The sequence below is a fragment of the Mytilus californianus genome, unplaced genomic scaffold (genome assembly GCF_021869535.1).
Source record: "Mytilus californianus isolate M0D057914Y unplaced genomic scaffold, xbMytCali1.0.p SCAF_8, whole genome shotgun sequence".
Classification (NCBI taxonomy): domain Eukaryota; kingdom Metazoa; phylum Mollusca; class Bivalvia; order Mytilida; family Mytilidae; genus Mytilus; species Mytilus californianus.
In genome coordinates this window covers 102,011,340-102,027,560 of record NW_026262734.1, presented here as the reverse complement: position 1 = coordinate 102,027,560, position 16,221 = coordinate 102,011,340, and the positions used below count along the sequence as shown (strand labels likewise).

The 16,221-nt window shown below is 31.2% G+C and overlaps 1 protein-coding gene across 8 annotated transcripts in view; it reads left to right on the top strand.

Moving 5' to 3' along the window:
• The window catches only part of LOC127712255 (CAP-Gly domain-containing linker protein 1-like), an 85,284-nt gene that overhangs the window by 44,582 nt on the left and 24,481 nt on the right, over positions 1-16,221 (top strand). For 7 of the 8 annotated variants that reach the window (XM_052218591.1, XM_052218592.1, XM_052218590.1 and 4 more), the window contains 10 exons: positions 717-920; positions 4,282-4,419; positions 5,417-5,503; positions 6,137-6,367; positions 7,114-7,166; positions 10,594-10,648; positions 11,094-11,250; positions 11,588-11,625; positions 12,025-12,149; positions 15,964-16,139. In XM_052218591.1, coding sequence (XP_052074551.1) covers positions 717-920; positions 4,282-4,419; positions 5,417-5,503; positions 6,137-6,367; positions 7,114-7,166; positions 10,594-10,648; positions 11,094-11,250; positions 11,588-11,625; positions 12,025-12,149; positions 15,964-16,139 — 1,264 coding nt within the window. The remainder of the gene's footprint in view (positions 1-716; positions 921-4,281; positions 4,420-5,416; positions 5,504-6,136; positions 6,368-7,113; positions 7,167-10,593; positions 10,649-11,093; positions 11,251-11,587; positions 11,626-12,024; positions 12,150-15,963; positions 16,140-16,221) is intronic. The other variant, XM_052218586.1, reaches the window with a different exon arrangement.

Here is a 16,221-nt window from a genome sequence, read left to right as displayed (position 1 = left end):
TTGATTTTGTGGTTTTGCCCAAGTTGCATGTTAGCCTACAGAAATTTGTACTTTGTTGATCATTTAAGTTCATGATTCACTTATACCCATGTAATCCACAAAAAGTGGTATTCCACGAATAATAATGAATTCACAGTTTCAGATATTAAACAAACAACAACATTTGAAAAAAATATTTTGGAAGGCTCTTGTTACCCACCCATCTCCATTTTCATGGAATAAGTAGCCCTTTAGAAAAAAGGTAATAGATGAACAAATATTTACAAGTTGCTAATTTGAGTCAAATCGGGGAACATGAATTTGACAGCTAATGCCCCTTTAAATAACTATATAAAAAAAGGAGATGTGGTTTTATTGCCAATAAAACAATCAGTCCAAATGATGTGGATTTAAACAACTATAGGTCACCGTACTGCCTTCAATACCAATACAGTAGAGACAGCTATAAGAGTCTCCAATATGATAAATTGTGAAACAATTAAAAACAAAAACGGCCGAATTTATGACAAAAGTTTTAACGAAAAACAAATATGACAGACATCCCTTTAGATACTTGCCAATTCTTCCAACAACATTTCAAAGAAGATCTTATAGTATTTGTGCAAAGCCCCTGTGTAACCAATAGTTGTATGTTATTTTTATTCAATTGTTTGTACTAAGGCTTTCAGAGGTTGAAATGGGAAAAAAATGAATTTAAAGAATTTTTTAATTTTCAGTTTGAAAAAGAAAAAGCAGACAAAATGGTGAAACGGTTGGAAAGTGAAAAAGACAGTATAAACACAGACTTGATACATATCAGAGTAACTAATAGTAAGGTTCAATTGGAGTACGAAAAAATGGTGGACGAGAAAAATAAACTTCAACAACAAATAGAGGATCTGAAGGAAGACAAGGACAAGGTGTCAGAAACTAAATCTTCTGTAAGTTTATTTTCAGAAACTAAATCTTCTGTATGTTTATGTCAGAAACTAAATCTTCTGGGAGTTTATTGTCAGAAACTAAATCTTCTGTAAGTTTATTGACAGAAACTAAATCTTCTGTGAGTTTATTGTCAGAAACTATATCTTCTGTGAGTTTATTGACAGAAACTAAATCTTCTGTGAGTTTATTGTCAGAAACTAAATCTTCTGTGAGTTTATTGACAGAAACTAAATCTTCTGTGAGTTTATTGTCAGAAACTAAATCTTCTGTGAGTTTATTATCAGAAACTAAATCTTCTGTAAGTTTATTGACAGAAACTAAATCTTCTGTAAGTTTATTGACAGAAACTAAATCTTCTGTGAGTTTATTATCAGAAACTAAATCTTCTGTAAGTTTATTGACAGAAACTAAATCTTCTGTGAGTTTATTGTCAGGAACTAAATCTTCTGTGAGTTTATTGTCAGAAACTTAATCTTTTGTAAGTTTATTGACAGAAACTAAATCTTCTGTAAGTCTATTGTCAAAAACTAAATCTTTTGTAAGTTTATTGTCATAAACTAAATCTTCTGTTAGTTTATTGTCAGAAACTAAATCTTCTGTGAGTTTATTGTCATAAACTAAATCTTCTGTAAGTTTATTGTCAGAAACTAAATCTTCTGTGAGTTTATTGTCAGAAACTAAATCTTTTGTAAGTTTATTGTCAGAAACTAAATCTTCTGTGAGTTTATTGTCAGAAACTAAATCTTTTGTAAGTTTATTGTCATAAACTAAATCTTCTGTGAGTTTTTTGTCAGAAATTCAATCTTCTGTGAGTTTTTTGTCAGAAACTAAATCTTCTGTGAGTTTATTGTCAGAAACTAAATCTTTTGTTTGTTTATTGTCAGAAACTAATCTTCTGTGAGTTTATTGTCAGAAACTTAATCTTCTGTAAGTTTATTGACAGAAACTAAATCTTCTGTGAGTTTATTTTCAGAAACTAAATCTTCTGTAAGTCTATTGTCAGAAACTAAATCTTCTGTAAGTTTATTGACAGAAATTAATTCTTCTGTAAGTTTATTGTCAGAAACTAAATCTTTTGTAAGTTTATTGTCAGAAACTAAATCATCTGTATGTTTTTTGTCAGAAACTTAATCTTTTGTAAGTTTATTAACAGGGCAGATTGTCAGGAACTAAATCTTCTGTAAGATAATAAGAATGACAGAGAGTCAGGCTGTTGATTTTCTGTAATTTGATAAGGGCTGTTCCATTAAAACATACATGGTACTGGGAAGGCACTTTGAAAATAGGGTAACTACCTATAGAGGCAATTTTAGAATATCTTTTGTATATTCACTTGACAATAGCCCATAGAAGTACCTTTTCTGGGTCCCAAGTTTGATTTATGGGACAGCCCTTAATTAATGATAATATCAGGATTTCAAGCCTCTTCATCATCTTAAGAAGTTTTAAATACAATAGGGTTTCAGACTCTAAGTTATTAATAAGTGTACCTTAATAAAGTAAAACAAACCTGTGTATAATCTGTATTGATACATAACCCTCACATCATTTTTCGCCAAAGGAATTCTGGAAAAAAAAATTTATCACTCCAGTTATTTCAAGTCGTGTGTGATCTTGTGTGTTATTTTCATTGGGAAAACCTGTTTGCCATTATTTAGTTAAAATTGGAAGTATTTGTAGATGATTCTAAAACACTTCACAAGTGTTAAAATAAACCAAAATCACAACAACAACAAAATTGGAAAAGATGTTTTTGTCATTAATAGGAAACAAATGTGTAGATTGCAAACAAATATGGTGAGGGTGTGCAAAAATTCCCTACTTCACAGATATTACAAAAAACACAACTTTGAAAAATCAATGTGCTGAATGGGAAAACTGATTATGCAAAGATTTGAAGTATTAAATTCCAAAAAAAACCAACATGTTTACATCAATTCATTGAGAAATTAATAAATAAGTACTTTATTTCTCTTAATTAAGTCTCCCAAACGAAGTTTGGGAAGACTTATTGGTTTTGCTCAGTTCTTATTATTATTATTATTATTCTTCTTCTTCTTCTTCTTCTTCTTCTTCTTCTTCTTCTTCCGCCGCTTTTAAATTTGAACTTGTCCGCACCTGTTCTCCAAAACCGCTTGTCAGATTAACTTAGGGTTTCACAATATGTTAGACTAACATGTCTAGTGGTGCAATCAGGGTTTTGTTTGTGCAATGGGGTTTATAAAGGGGTACTTTGAGGGGCAAAAAGAAAGGAGGGTTTTACTATAGAACCCTATGGGATTTTATTTTTAAAAATTTCCAAATGATTCTAAATTGAAAACCGTTTGTGATAGACACAATCTTTTTAATTGAAAATGTTCTAAATGATAAAGCACATTAAATGAAATACAGGGTTAGTCCCCAGGGGTCACCCCCACCCCCTGCCATTTAAGAAAGTTCTAATATCTTGTAAATGGTTGAGATCCCCACCCCTAAACCATATATATTCTGGTTTGTCATGCTAAGATGGTTTGAATGATATACAGGGTTAGTCCCCAGGGGTCATCCCGACCCCCTGCCATTTGAGAAAATTCTAATATCTTGTAAATGGTAGAGATCCCCACCCCTAAACCATATATATTCTGGTTTGTCATGCTAAGATGGTTTGAATGATATACAAGGTTAGTCCCCAGGGGTCATCCTGACCCCCTGCCATTTGAGAAAATTCTAATATCTTGTAAATGGTCGAGATCCCCACCCCTGAACCATATATATTCTGGTTTGTCATGATAAAGCACATCAAATGAAATACAGGGTTAGTCCCCAGGGGTCACCCCCACCCCCTGCCATTTTAAAAAGTTCTAATATCTTTGTAAGTGGTCAAGATCCCCACCCCTAAACCATATATATTCTGGTTTGTCATACCAAGATGGTTTGAATGATATACAGGGTTAGTCCCCAGGGGTCATCCTGACCCCCTGCCATTTGAGAAAGTTCTAATATCTTGTAAATGGTAGAGATCCCCACCCCTAAACCATATATATTCCTGTTCATCATGTCTCGAACATTTGAATGACGTATACGGTCAGTCCCCAGGGGTTCCCCCCACCCCCAATGTTCTAGTATCTTGTAAATGGTCAAGATCCCCACCCCTAAACCATATATATTCTGGTTTGTCATGCCAGGATGATTTGAATGATATACAGGATTAGTCCCCAGGCATCACTAATGCATATAACTTTACTGGACTTTGTCCAATGTCAGGCGACCCTGGGAATTACGAATTATGGGAGCTTCGTTTGGGAGACTTCGTAACAGCATCCTGTTACAATCATTTCTTGTTATATATAAGATTTAATTTAAATTTTGTATTTTGAATAGATTCAACAAGAAAAAGAAGAACTGGTAACCGAGAAGACTAAACTTGTGGAAGAAAATGATAAAGTTAACAGGGAACTAGTGGAAAGTAAAGCTTCACTACAACAGAAAGATATACAGATAGAAGAATTACAGAAAGAGGTATAGAAGTAAAACAAATGAAAATCTTTTAACTGAAAATCGGGAAAATTTATGCAAGAGGTTTCTTTTCGCTTATTTCATGATTAAGATAGCATCTTACTTACATATGATCATAAGAATATCAGCATCGGGGGAGGAGGGGGGATGCCTTTTGGGTAAGCCATATTAATGGTGAATTTGGAACTGCGGAAAATTTACCACTGAACAGTATATATGACAAATGTAAAAATCTTACCTTGTTAGATATACAAACACCCAAAATGAAAATTGTAAGAACCAGTTTTGTTTGAAGGGAAGGCTCATTTCAATTATATAACTTTCAGTGTTGAAAAGGAAAAATGAACTAAACTTTCAATTACCGTGGATTTGTCTTTATTTAGGCGGATGTAATTTTTTTTGTGATTTTTCATTAATTTAAATTAATCTAAATTTGATCATTAATTTAAGTGTTTAGCAAAATAAAATTCAATTGAAGGCAGAATTTGAAAAATCACTAAATGAAGTGATCCATGAACTTTCAATTTTTCCTTTAACAACAAAAAATGTTACCCACAAAAATAAATGAATCTTCATTACAAATAAATAAGATAAGAAATGCCTGAAAATAGAGAAATACAAATAAATTATTAGTATTTTTGTTGGAAAATGTGATCTCATTTGTAAAAGAAAATATATATTTTTCCCAGATTCAGAAAAGGTTTTGCAATAAAAATAAACGAAATTTATTTGAAAAATTAGACTGAATAGGCATATTTACACTTGTATGCAAATTTGTTATCCATTACTAAAAATCACACCACAAAACATTGCATCACAATTTAAAAAATTTGATGTCATAATTAAAATATGATTGTTGCATGACGTTAGAAGGTTATTCTGTGATAGAGACAAGGTTCAGCTAAATATAAAGTATAAATATGTATGAAAAACAAGGAAATTACAGCTATAGCTTAGATACATAGATATGCATTTTATTTTATTTTCATTTTAATAATAGGTTGAGAAAATGAAGACAGAAGTGAATGAAAAAGAAGAAGCCATGTCACAGAAATCACAAAGTCAGTCACATGATCTACAAACACAGGTTTGTAAAGCTAGACTGGGAACGATTACTTCTTTTTTTATAACACTGATGTGTCATTTCACAGATTATACACATATGTATATGTATTGCAAGTCTGCATGACTTAAAAGTTTGTGCTTTACATTTTTTGTCAATGCAATGACAGATTTTGAAGGTACACAATATTTGACTGCAATGCAAAATATTTTCTAACAAAGATAGTGATTATAGTTGGACTCAATCAAAAGTATAAAAAGCATAGCATAAAAACCAAAAATACCAAAACAAAGCAGCCTTTATATGAATTATCAGTTTGAAAATCCAATCAGTATCATGATTAAGATAACAGTGTTTATCAACACAACTAAGTTAGCTTCATCAAGAACAAAAGGAGCACTACACAAAATGTTAACTTTATAAATGTTGTGCATCCAAAGTGCTTTTGTGGATGTACCTTCATCAGGAACACTCAAGCATAAAAAATGAAAGCCAAGGATGTACAAATACCTGGACACTTTTAGAGCTATATAACCAAAATGGACTGAAAAATAAAAGCCAAATCACAAAATGGAATAACCAAACGTGACAACACATATCAAGTTAGTATTTATACTTTATACCATAGAGAAAATTACTTTATTTTTTATTTTACAGATTGAGAAAGCACAGGCCAGGGTCAAAGAATTAGATGGCATGTTACAATCTGAAATTAGCCACGGAGAAAAGAGAGTGAAGGAATTGGAAAAGAAACTTCTAATGCAGACCTCCGAGACAGATCAACGATACAACCAGTTAGAGGCTTTATTTAAAGAGGTGGAGGATGAGAGAGATACCATGAAGGCACAGTTAGAATTCTCTAATCTGGTAGCTGAAGAAAGGAGGAGGGTAATTATTTTTTAGGTTTTGTTAAAGTCAATAAACTGTATTAGGGCTGTTCCAAAAAATATACATGTAACTCATGGAAGGTACTTTGAAATCTGATCTATACCATGTATAGGTGGCAAATACTTTTTTGTACAGTGAAAATTTAAGTGAGATTATGAATTGCCTCTATAGGTAGCTACCTCATTTGCAAGATGCCTTCTATAGGTACCATGTAAGTTTTAATGGAAAAGTCTTAGATAGATATTGGGGGAAAAGGACTTTGAAAAAAAAAATATTTCCCAACTCATACAGAGGATGGTTTCTTACCTTTCACTTGTCCAAAACTTTATACTCTACCTTTGTATTATGGAATGATTTGATATTTGGCCTGGGACTTTATAATCATGCCATAATGATGATTTGTACTGTGTAAATGGGACTTGTAAAAAGTCTAACCATTAACCTTAAGCTCATTACCTGCCCCCTAAAATCTGCTTTTGAGATTAATTACTCTGTAGTAACTGACTTGTTGAAATCTGTTTTATATATGAAGAAAGGAAGAGAAAAGAATATGTTTTTATGACATAGTTAACTTAGGAGTAACATTCACATTAGTAAGGAGTCAAATATGAAAGAATCCCAAATAGATAAAATAAACCTCGCCCTACAATTTGTAATATCACAGAGGTAGTTAAAAAATAATCTGCACATAATTACAAAATAAAACATAATGCAACTAATCATGTCATTGTCTTCTTCTTTCACAGTTAGAAGAACAGAACATGCAGTTGAACCAAGAGATGGAGAAAACAGAAGATAGGTGGGTGTCGTCTTTTATCAAATTGTTTGTAGTCTTGTCATGGTTGATCACTTCACTATGTGTGTGTGACACATTAAAACTTAGAAAGTTTTTAGTCATTTAATAGAATAAGTGAATAAGTGGTCATAATTTTCATAGATACTATTCATGTTCACTTATAAGTCTGAAATTTGGGAGTTGAATAAGACACAAAAGTTTTGTATTCATTTCTTTTCAACAAAAACTATTTAGGCATTTATGGTGGTTTGGCTGTCACCAGCATAGTTTTGCCCAGAAAATTTACATCTGGCCACCTTTCTCTGGCTTGGATTTTTCCTCTGGTCGCTGAATCTGTAACTCTTTCTGTATATTGAATTTTACTCCCAAATTTCCGACTTATAAGCGAGCATGTATGGTATTTTGGTGATAATACAAGTTATCGTACAAGAAAATCAGCTGTTTATTTTGAAATAACTGTATACAAAGAAAATATCAGTTCAAATCATATAGTGTATATTTTGTAAATGCAGTAAAAGTAAGTAGTTTGACCAGGAGATCAGATTGAAGTTGGGACTCATGAAGAGGGTTTCTCAGTATGTCTTATTATACAAGATATCTATTAGGGTGTAAAAGTTAAAAGTAAAAAGTTATCATTATCTAAGCATTTATAAGACTTATTTGGTATCTTGGTAAATCAAGAATTGGTGCTGTTGAATTTTCCTGAAGAAAGAATTGAAATAGTCACCAAAACCTCAACTAAGAAATCCAGAATTGGTGGTGTAATTTTATTAAAAAGTTAATAATTTGGCCTAAACAATAACTGGTTTGTCTCAAACAACCTGCATTTACTTACTGGGAATATAACCAATAAATTTAACTTGAAAACAAGAGAACACAGTATGTAATTCATGAAAGTTTTAAGTTCAGCAATTTAAAGGGTTATGGACTTATTTAAGTCTTATTGGTATAAAAAAGATGTTGATTCTAATTTAATTTTGAAACCAGCAAATTGTAAAGAGGGAGAGGTGTTGGGAGTGCATCTATTAGGACAAGGGGGTTATATTGGTATTTATACAGTATTTCTGTGTCATATATGAACAAACTTAATAAGTTTAAGTTTCATTTCTAATTTGAATTAAGTCTTTAGGAGCTTTTAAAGTTATGAATATGAAGTTTTAGCATTAGTTTTCAATTTTATGTGATGATATTCGCAGTGAAGGAACATGATATTTAGTGGTTTCTTTGGAAACAAAAGTTAAGAAAAATATTTATTGCTTAACTGATTGTGTAGTGAAGGTCTAGAACTGTCTTATTAAAAGTGTGTATTGTTTTTTATTTAACCTTTGACTGTGTGTCGCTGATTTCTCCACATGGTCTTGATGGTAAGCTCATAAGTGCATGATTGTTATATTTGCTAGAAATTATTATTGCACAGTTATTTCTACAAACTTAAGTGACCTTGAATAATGCTTGTTATAGTTACATCCTCTGAATTTATCATTTGAATCTTTTTTTTTTTCATTCTTTGATTTTGATCAATGTTGTACAAGCTTTACTTGTCTTCTGTTTGTTTAAAAGTGTCAAAAATAGAATTTTCAAAGTCAAATATACTTTACTAATTTGCTTAATTTTAAAAGCTTTTAAATAGACCTACATGTACATCAGAAAAGTTAATCATTGAATTCATTACGCAGAAAATTTAAAAGTGTCTGTTACATTTAAAAGATGTAACCTCTTTTTGAAAAACAGTTTGACATTTGAATTTCTACTAAAAAGATACAAATTTATAACCTACTCTGAGGACAAAATGTTATAAGAAATACATATATTTGGGAATAATAGAAGAAAGAAAAAATTCTTTTAAACTATACAATAAAAACTGATTCAGATATTTTTTTAACTCACAATCTACTACTAAAGTACTTGTTAACCAAAAAATATTTTCATCAAAATTTTTCCTGTATTCAAGAGAAAGAAGTAGAAAATACAAAATTTTTTTTTAATACAGCAATTTTTTGTCAGATGCATAAATTTGAACCTCCTAATTATGCTTGCATCTTTAAGATTTAAAAAGTTTTCTGATAACAGGTTTGATATATTACCTTGAATGAAATAATATCTGGATCAGGTTAACAGATCACGTATACTAACTGCATGATATTCTTTGTTCAAATGACTCTGATACCAGGAACACTAGACAATATGGAATGATTAATAAAGCCAGTTTATTAATACATGTATTAGTATAAGTAATCTTGCTTCTGTACATGCATGGAAATGCCCATTGTAGACAATTAATTATGTTAATATATCTGGTACAAATGTATTTTGAATATTTGTTAGGTTTCTGCGACCGTTGTAGATTTTTCAAGCCTACCTGTTATTGATAAATATTTCACATTAACTGAAAGTTTGAAGATAGTGCCATTTGGTCTTGTGATGTTGATATGTTGAAATGCATATTATCCTTGATGTCACATATTTTCTCTTTTGACAAAAAATTTGCTTGAAAACTGCTTCTTTGGTGAACAAACTCAAAATTAGTGTTTTGTCTGACCTTGCAAATTTTTTCAGTGAAATATGAAAAACTTATGAAATTAGAAAAACAATATGGCATCATGGGCATAGAACTATTAGATTAGAAACATAATTACAAATATCTACTGAAAAAAACACTTAAAACAAACATAAAATTTAAATTTAAAATATGATATTTTATTTTCTCTCCTAGACTTTGCATTTTAGGGCAAATAACATTTAGTTAGATACATTTAAAACAAATTGCTACTCCTTAACATTTTAAGTTAAGCTTTTTCACTTTTTCAGCCTTCTTAGTTAGATTTTTTATGTATTTAAAAAGTATTTCTATGTATATTTAATAATTTTGTTTTTTTTTAAATGAAGATAAAAGTAAAGCATATAACCGATACAATTCAATTTTAACTGCAGTATTAATCGACAAAAATGACTTGAAATACATTATATATCCTGTGCCCAGTTCCTTGCATCATGAATGAATAATTTCAATAGAATAATCTCCAATTGAATCCAGTCGGCATTGTTTAAGAACAATTTAGGTATATTACATGTGAAATGACAAAAAATTAAATAACAGCTAAAATATTTATGTTTGTAAGAACACAGAATTTGCTTAATTGTTAGGTGAATCATGAATATAATTATAGGTCGACAATAACAGTTCAAATTGGTTCACAAGCATCCAGAAATTGTGACTTATTCCTTAATTAACTTGGTGAAAGTGATGATTTTAACTCCAGAGATAGAGAAAAAAACAAACGAAAAAATTATTGATATAGAAAATTCATGATCCAATTAACAAATAAGCAAATCTCAATTTATTATACATTGTACTATGTATACACTTAATAGTGAAGCTGAAATAGACATATTACGTATGACTTATTTTCTTTTTTGTTCATTTTTTCAGTCACAGAAAGGAAATTGAAAGTCTGGAAAAGACGAAGATTTCTCTTCAGAAGGAGGTGATTATGACCTTTTTTTTTTGCTCAAGATTTGTTTGTATATATGATTTTTAGTTCAAATTATTTGACAGATTTTATAAGTGAATCTTGTCACCTGTCCCACTTGAAACTATCAGATCGAGACGTGCATATTACAAAATTTATACCTTTTTGATGAGATAATTTCTATTTTTGGATTTGTTTGCCCAAATTCATCTACTGGTAATCGATTTGATATTTCATTGAAGCAATATAATTCTACTTTTCTTCAAATATGTGGAACCTAATCACAAGTGTTTTTTTCCACCTTTTTTTACATACAAATTCACACAGTGTACAAAATAGCAAAACCAACGTATGTATTATTTGATGCAAATAGTTATTTGTGGTAAAGAATTAGTGATACTCAATTATAAATCGGTTTAGAACAGTAGAATAAATCATTTTTCTTTTTTGATACAAACAGGTTGCCAACTTAAAGAATGATAATGCCTCACTAGAAAAGTTCAGACATTCAACAGAGAACCAGGAACAAGAAAATAAAGACTTGATTAGTCAGATAAACTCACTGAAATCTCAGCTTCAGGCTCAAGAAGTCAACAGCAATACTATAGGACTGTCAGGTAAAATCTCAGATACAGGCTCTAGAACTCAACAGCAATACTTAATGGACTCTATTGTAAACTCTTAGCTTTTGACTCGTTTAATAGCATAGGAATGAGAGATAAAATAGTAGTTTCTTTTAGACTTAGGAAGTCTATAGCAATTCTATAATGCAGTAAGTTAAAACTCAACTTTAGATGGACAAACATACTATTTGATAAAAGTAAAATTTAGCTTCAGGCTCTGGAAGTCAATTACAACACACATTATCGCTATTTGTCTGCTTATATTGAGACATTGTTTTTTTGTAGCCTAATGAGAAGCTAATATTGAGATATTGTTGGTTTTTTTTTGTAGCCAATGAAGTTGAAGATAAACAGACAATAGACGGTCAGGTCAGTCAGTACATATATTTACAGGATAAAACCTATATTTAACACTCAGATTAGGAAAATATTTCAAAATTCAATAAGGAAAGAAAGCCTTGAGATAGATATCAAATTTTAAAACTTGTAGATTTGGGAATAAAAATGGATAGTAAAAAATACTGTTAACCATTTTCGATAAACAGTGTACTAAGAAAAACGTCTTTTATTTCTTTACATTGTTGTTTTTAATTGTCCCGCTTAAAGAATACTGGCCTTGGGGTAACAATCATTTCAACATTGGGTGTCTTCTATAAACTATATCACAGCATACTGCAAAGAAAGTGTACAACCATACACAACTTTTTTGAAAGAATGTATGTGCTGAAATAAGATAGTAAGATCCTTAATTTTGTTATTTGATTTTAGGTTGAATTCCTTAACTCTGTGATAGTTGATCTACAAAAGAAAAATGGAGATCTAAAAACCAGATTAGAAGCCATGGAATCAGGTGTTATAACAAATGGGGAGGCCAATAGTTCCATGGAAGAAGTGTAAGTCCTTGGTTTGGTTGTAGAGCAGATATGTCTTCAAAATGGTGTAACATGTTAAGTTATCTGAAACAGATCATTTGAACGTTATAGGTTGCAATTCTGTAAATACAGACAATGCAATTTCCCATAGGAACTCCCTTTGCGGCTAAAACTGTGACACTTTTACTATGAAGTTTCGTGAAAAATAATATCCCAGAACGGAAAGTTTATATGCACTACTATTTTATTCAAAGGTCAAAATATAGGGCTGTGCGGCATATTTTCAACATTTATATGCCCTGAACTTCTAAGAGTTTAAACTTATACTAAAATTCTATACTACCCTTACCTCCATTTTTGGACCTCCTAAGAATTAAAATTTAGCCGCTACCATGTTTTTCTATACTGGTTACATTCCCAAGTGATGTCTCTATGAGATGAAACACAGAGATCATCAATGGGAACCAGTACGTTAACAAATTAACATACCTATGAATATTAAATATCTCCCCAAAAGAGGCGTGGTTTGAGAAACAGCTGTATTTACAAAGTGCAACCTATACAAACATTTATTCAAATAGAAAACTCTCTAAAAACACTGTTTCTCACAACAATACTTATTTATCAGAATTATAGCCTTAAAGAAATCACTGCATATACTCTAAGTCTCCTTTTACAGTACATTTTATACCCCTACCCCTGTTTCAATTTTTTAAAGATTTTGAAAACAAGACTCTAATTATTGCCAGCTTACCCTATGTGCATGTTTTCTGACATGTACTGTCTAAAACCTGTTTGAAACTATTCTGATAACAAATTGAAAGCATTTTAGAATACTATAAATGTATTGTTTAGTAGTTAAGCATTCCAACATTCAAGATTATACAAAGTATCCAATCCTGCCTGTGTCTCCAGTCCACATCTTACTGTATGCCTATTTGTCAATGAAAGTTCACAATTTCTGCCTCAAATGGTCAGTTTAGAATTCTTGTCACAACAGTATCATCCCTAACCATATATCTAACACAAGTTAGTTAATATATGTCCTAGAAGTGTTTAAACAAAGCCATATTTGCAAAAGTTGTATTTATGAAGATATAAGTCTGGTGCATAAATTCACTAAAAGTTTGATTGAAATGACTGCTTACATCTGATTTTTGCATAACTTCCTAGCACAGTTATTGTTAACTTTATAAAAGACCTTTAAAATAAAAAAATCATAGCATTTACAAGTTAAATTATCTGTTTTATGACTCAGGGGTAGGCATTTTTCTCTGTGTTTTGCCCCTGGGGCATCACATTTCCTAATTTTTTTCCCTGTTTCTAGCAATGTGGAATATTTACTACATATTTAGGATAGAACACACTATTGTAAGTTTTACTGAGGTCTTTTTGTAATTCTAGCTTGTACTTTTTTATGCCGCAGTCACAAAAAAGCACATTTAGGCGTTACGGCTTACTTTTGGGTTATCGACAGGACAAAAACACCCCACCAGAAATATTTAGGAAGGATCAATGAGTTGCAATTACTGCGAAGAGTAAATATAAGCACTTCTAAACAATTTAAATTACAAATAGGCATATATTATGAATTTATTTTGAATTCAAGGCTTTAAGTAAACCATGCATACTGGAAACTGTGAATTTATGCTGAGTCATCATAGTTAAGGCCCAGGATTTTCTCAATCTTCATGAAATATTTATAAGACTTCATATTTGAGTTAAATTCTTTAAAATCTCTGAGATAAACCAGATTTTGTGAAATTCTGTATGTTCTATTTTTTAACCCTATATAGGTTGCAATTCTGTAAATACAGACAATGCAATTTCCCATAGGAACTCCCTTTGCGGCTAAAACTGTGACACTTTTACTATGAAGTTTCGTGAAAAATAATATCCCAGAACGAAAAGTTTATATGCACTACTATTTTATTCAAAGGTCAAAATATAGGGCTGTGCGGCATATTTTCAACATTTATATGCCCTGAACTTCTAAGAGTTTAAACTTATACTAAAATTCTATACTACCCTTACCTCCATTTTTGGACCTCCTAAGAATTAAAATTTAGCCGCTACCATGTTTTTCTATACTGGTTACATTCCCAAGTGATGTCTCTATGAGATGAAACACAGAGATCATCAATGGGAACCAGTACGTTAACAAATTAACATACCTATGAATATTAAATATCTCCCCAAAAGAGGCGTGGTTTGAGAAACAGCTGTATTTACAAAGTGCAACCTTTATGATTTGGATACTGTTAATTTAATTTTTCTGTCACTTTTTTTCTTCACTATTCAGTATTTCTGCAGAATCAGAGACATAGGGATGCTAATCTTGCAATGGCATGAACTACTTTACGAAGCTTAATATTTCAGAAGGTATAATACCATGTGGCAGGGTCCTTCTGATCTTGACCTCATTTACATGAATCATTGATTATGTTAATTTTTTGTGATACTTGCTGTAAAGCTTTATCTTAAAGACTTTCAACATCAATTCAATCATGATCAGTAAAGCAGCAGAGATATTTCAGCATGTGTACTCTTGGTTTGTTTTACAGTAATTCTGTCTAAAATAAGTTGTTATACTAGTTAAAAGACCAGTTTTTGCTCTTGATCCATTAAAAGATTTCCCTAAAAAACAATGTTATAGGTTTGTCTCCAAGTTTTGTGCTGACACAATGTTAATCAGTCATCAATCAGTCAATCATTCCAAGTTGCACATTTCTTTGATATCTATTAATAGAAGAGAAAATAGGTGTGATGTATTTTTAGCTCACCTTGAGGAAAGGCCAAGTGAGCTTTTCTCACCACTTGGCGTCCATCGTCATTAACTTCTACAAAAATCTTCTCCTCTGAACTTGGCCACAATCATTATTGGGGTATCTAGTTTAAAAAATGTGTCCGATGACCCAGCCAGCCAACAAGATGGCTGACATGGCTAAAAATAACACATACAGGTAAAATGAAAGTTTTGCCTATTATTTTGAAAACCGCTATAAATAGAGAAAATCAGACATGAGCAAAACTGTTCAGAATGTTGAGCTCTACCTATTGTTCATTCACGTCAAAACTGTCAAACAACTTATAGGAGTTATTGCCCTAAAAAGATGAATTTTACCATTTTAAAAAATTTGTCTTTTATCTCAAAAATTATAATAGATAAACAGAAACTTTAAATAGCAAAAATGATCAGCAAGACAAGATCTACAAATAAGAATCGTGTCTGAAATCGTCAGTTGACTCCTTATTAGAGTTGTTGCCCTATAATGACGATTTTTTACCATTTTTTTTTTTGTGTTTTAGCCTTATATCTTAAAAACTATGTTAGATGGATAGAAACTTGTAAATAGCAAAAATGACCAGCAAGACAAGATCTACAAATAAGCCTAATGGCCGAAATCTTAAGTCGACTCGTTATTGCCCTTTAATGGTATTTTTTATCATTTTTGCCTATTACAAATGTATCTTGAAAACGGTAATAGATAGACAGAAACTTTAAATAGCACAAATGATAAGCAAGACAAGATCCACAAATAAGCCAAAATGGCAGAAATATGCAGTCAACTGGTTATTTTAAAAAGGAAAATTGTCAGCAGGATAAGATCTACAAATATGTCAACATGACTGAAATTTTTAGTTATCTCTTAATATTTAAGGAGTTATTCCCCTTTAATGATGATTTTTACTAAAAAGTGGCTATTGTTGAAGATGCAGGTGAGCAACACAGGATCTTTAGAGCCTCTAGTTATCATGTCTATTTATAGAAGTGAAAGTAAGAAGCCTACTCCACGATTATTCTGTGATGTATTTATTTCATGTCTATTTATAGAAGTGAAAGTAAGAAGCCCCCTCCACGATTATTCTGTGATATATGTGACGTGTTTGATAAACATGATACTGAAGATTGTCCTTGTCAGGCCATGGATTACGACGACGATACTCCATCACCTTCACATCACCATGGTGACCGTAAACAACTACGACCTTACTGTGATATATGTGAAGGTAAGAAATTTTTAGATTACAAAGAGTTCTGGGTAATATTTTCAAAGGCATTGACTGAAACTTGGTTGTTCATGAGGACTCT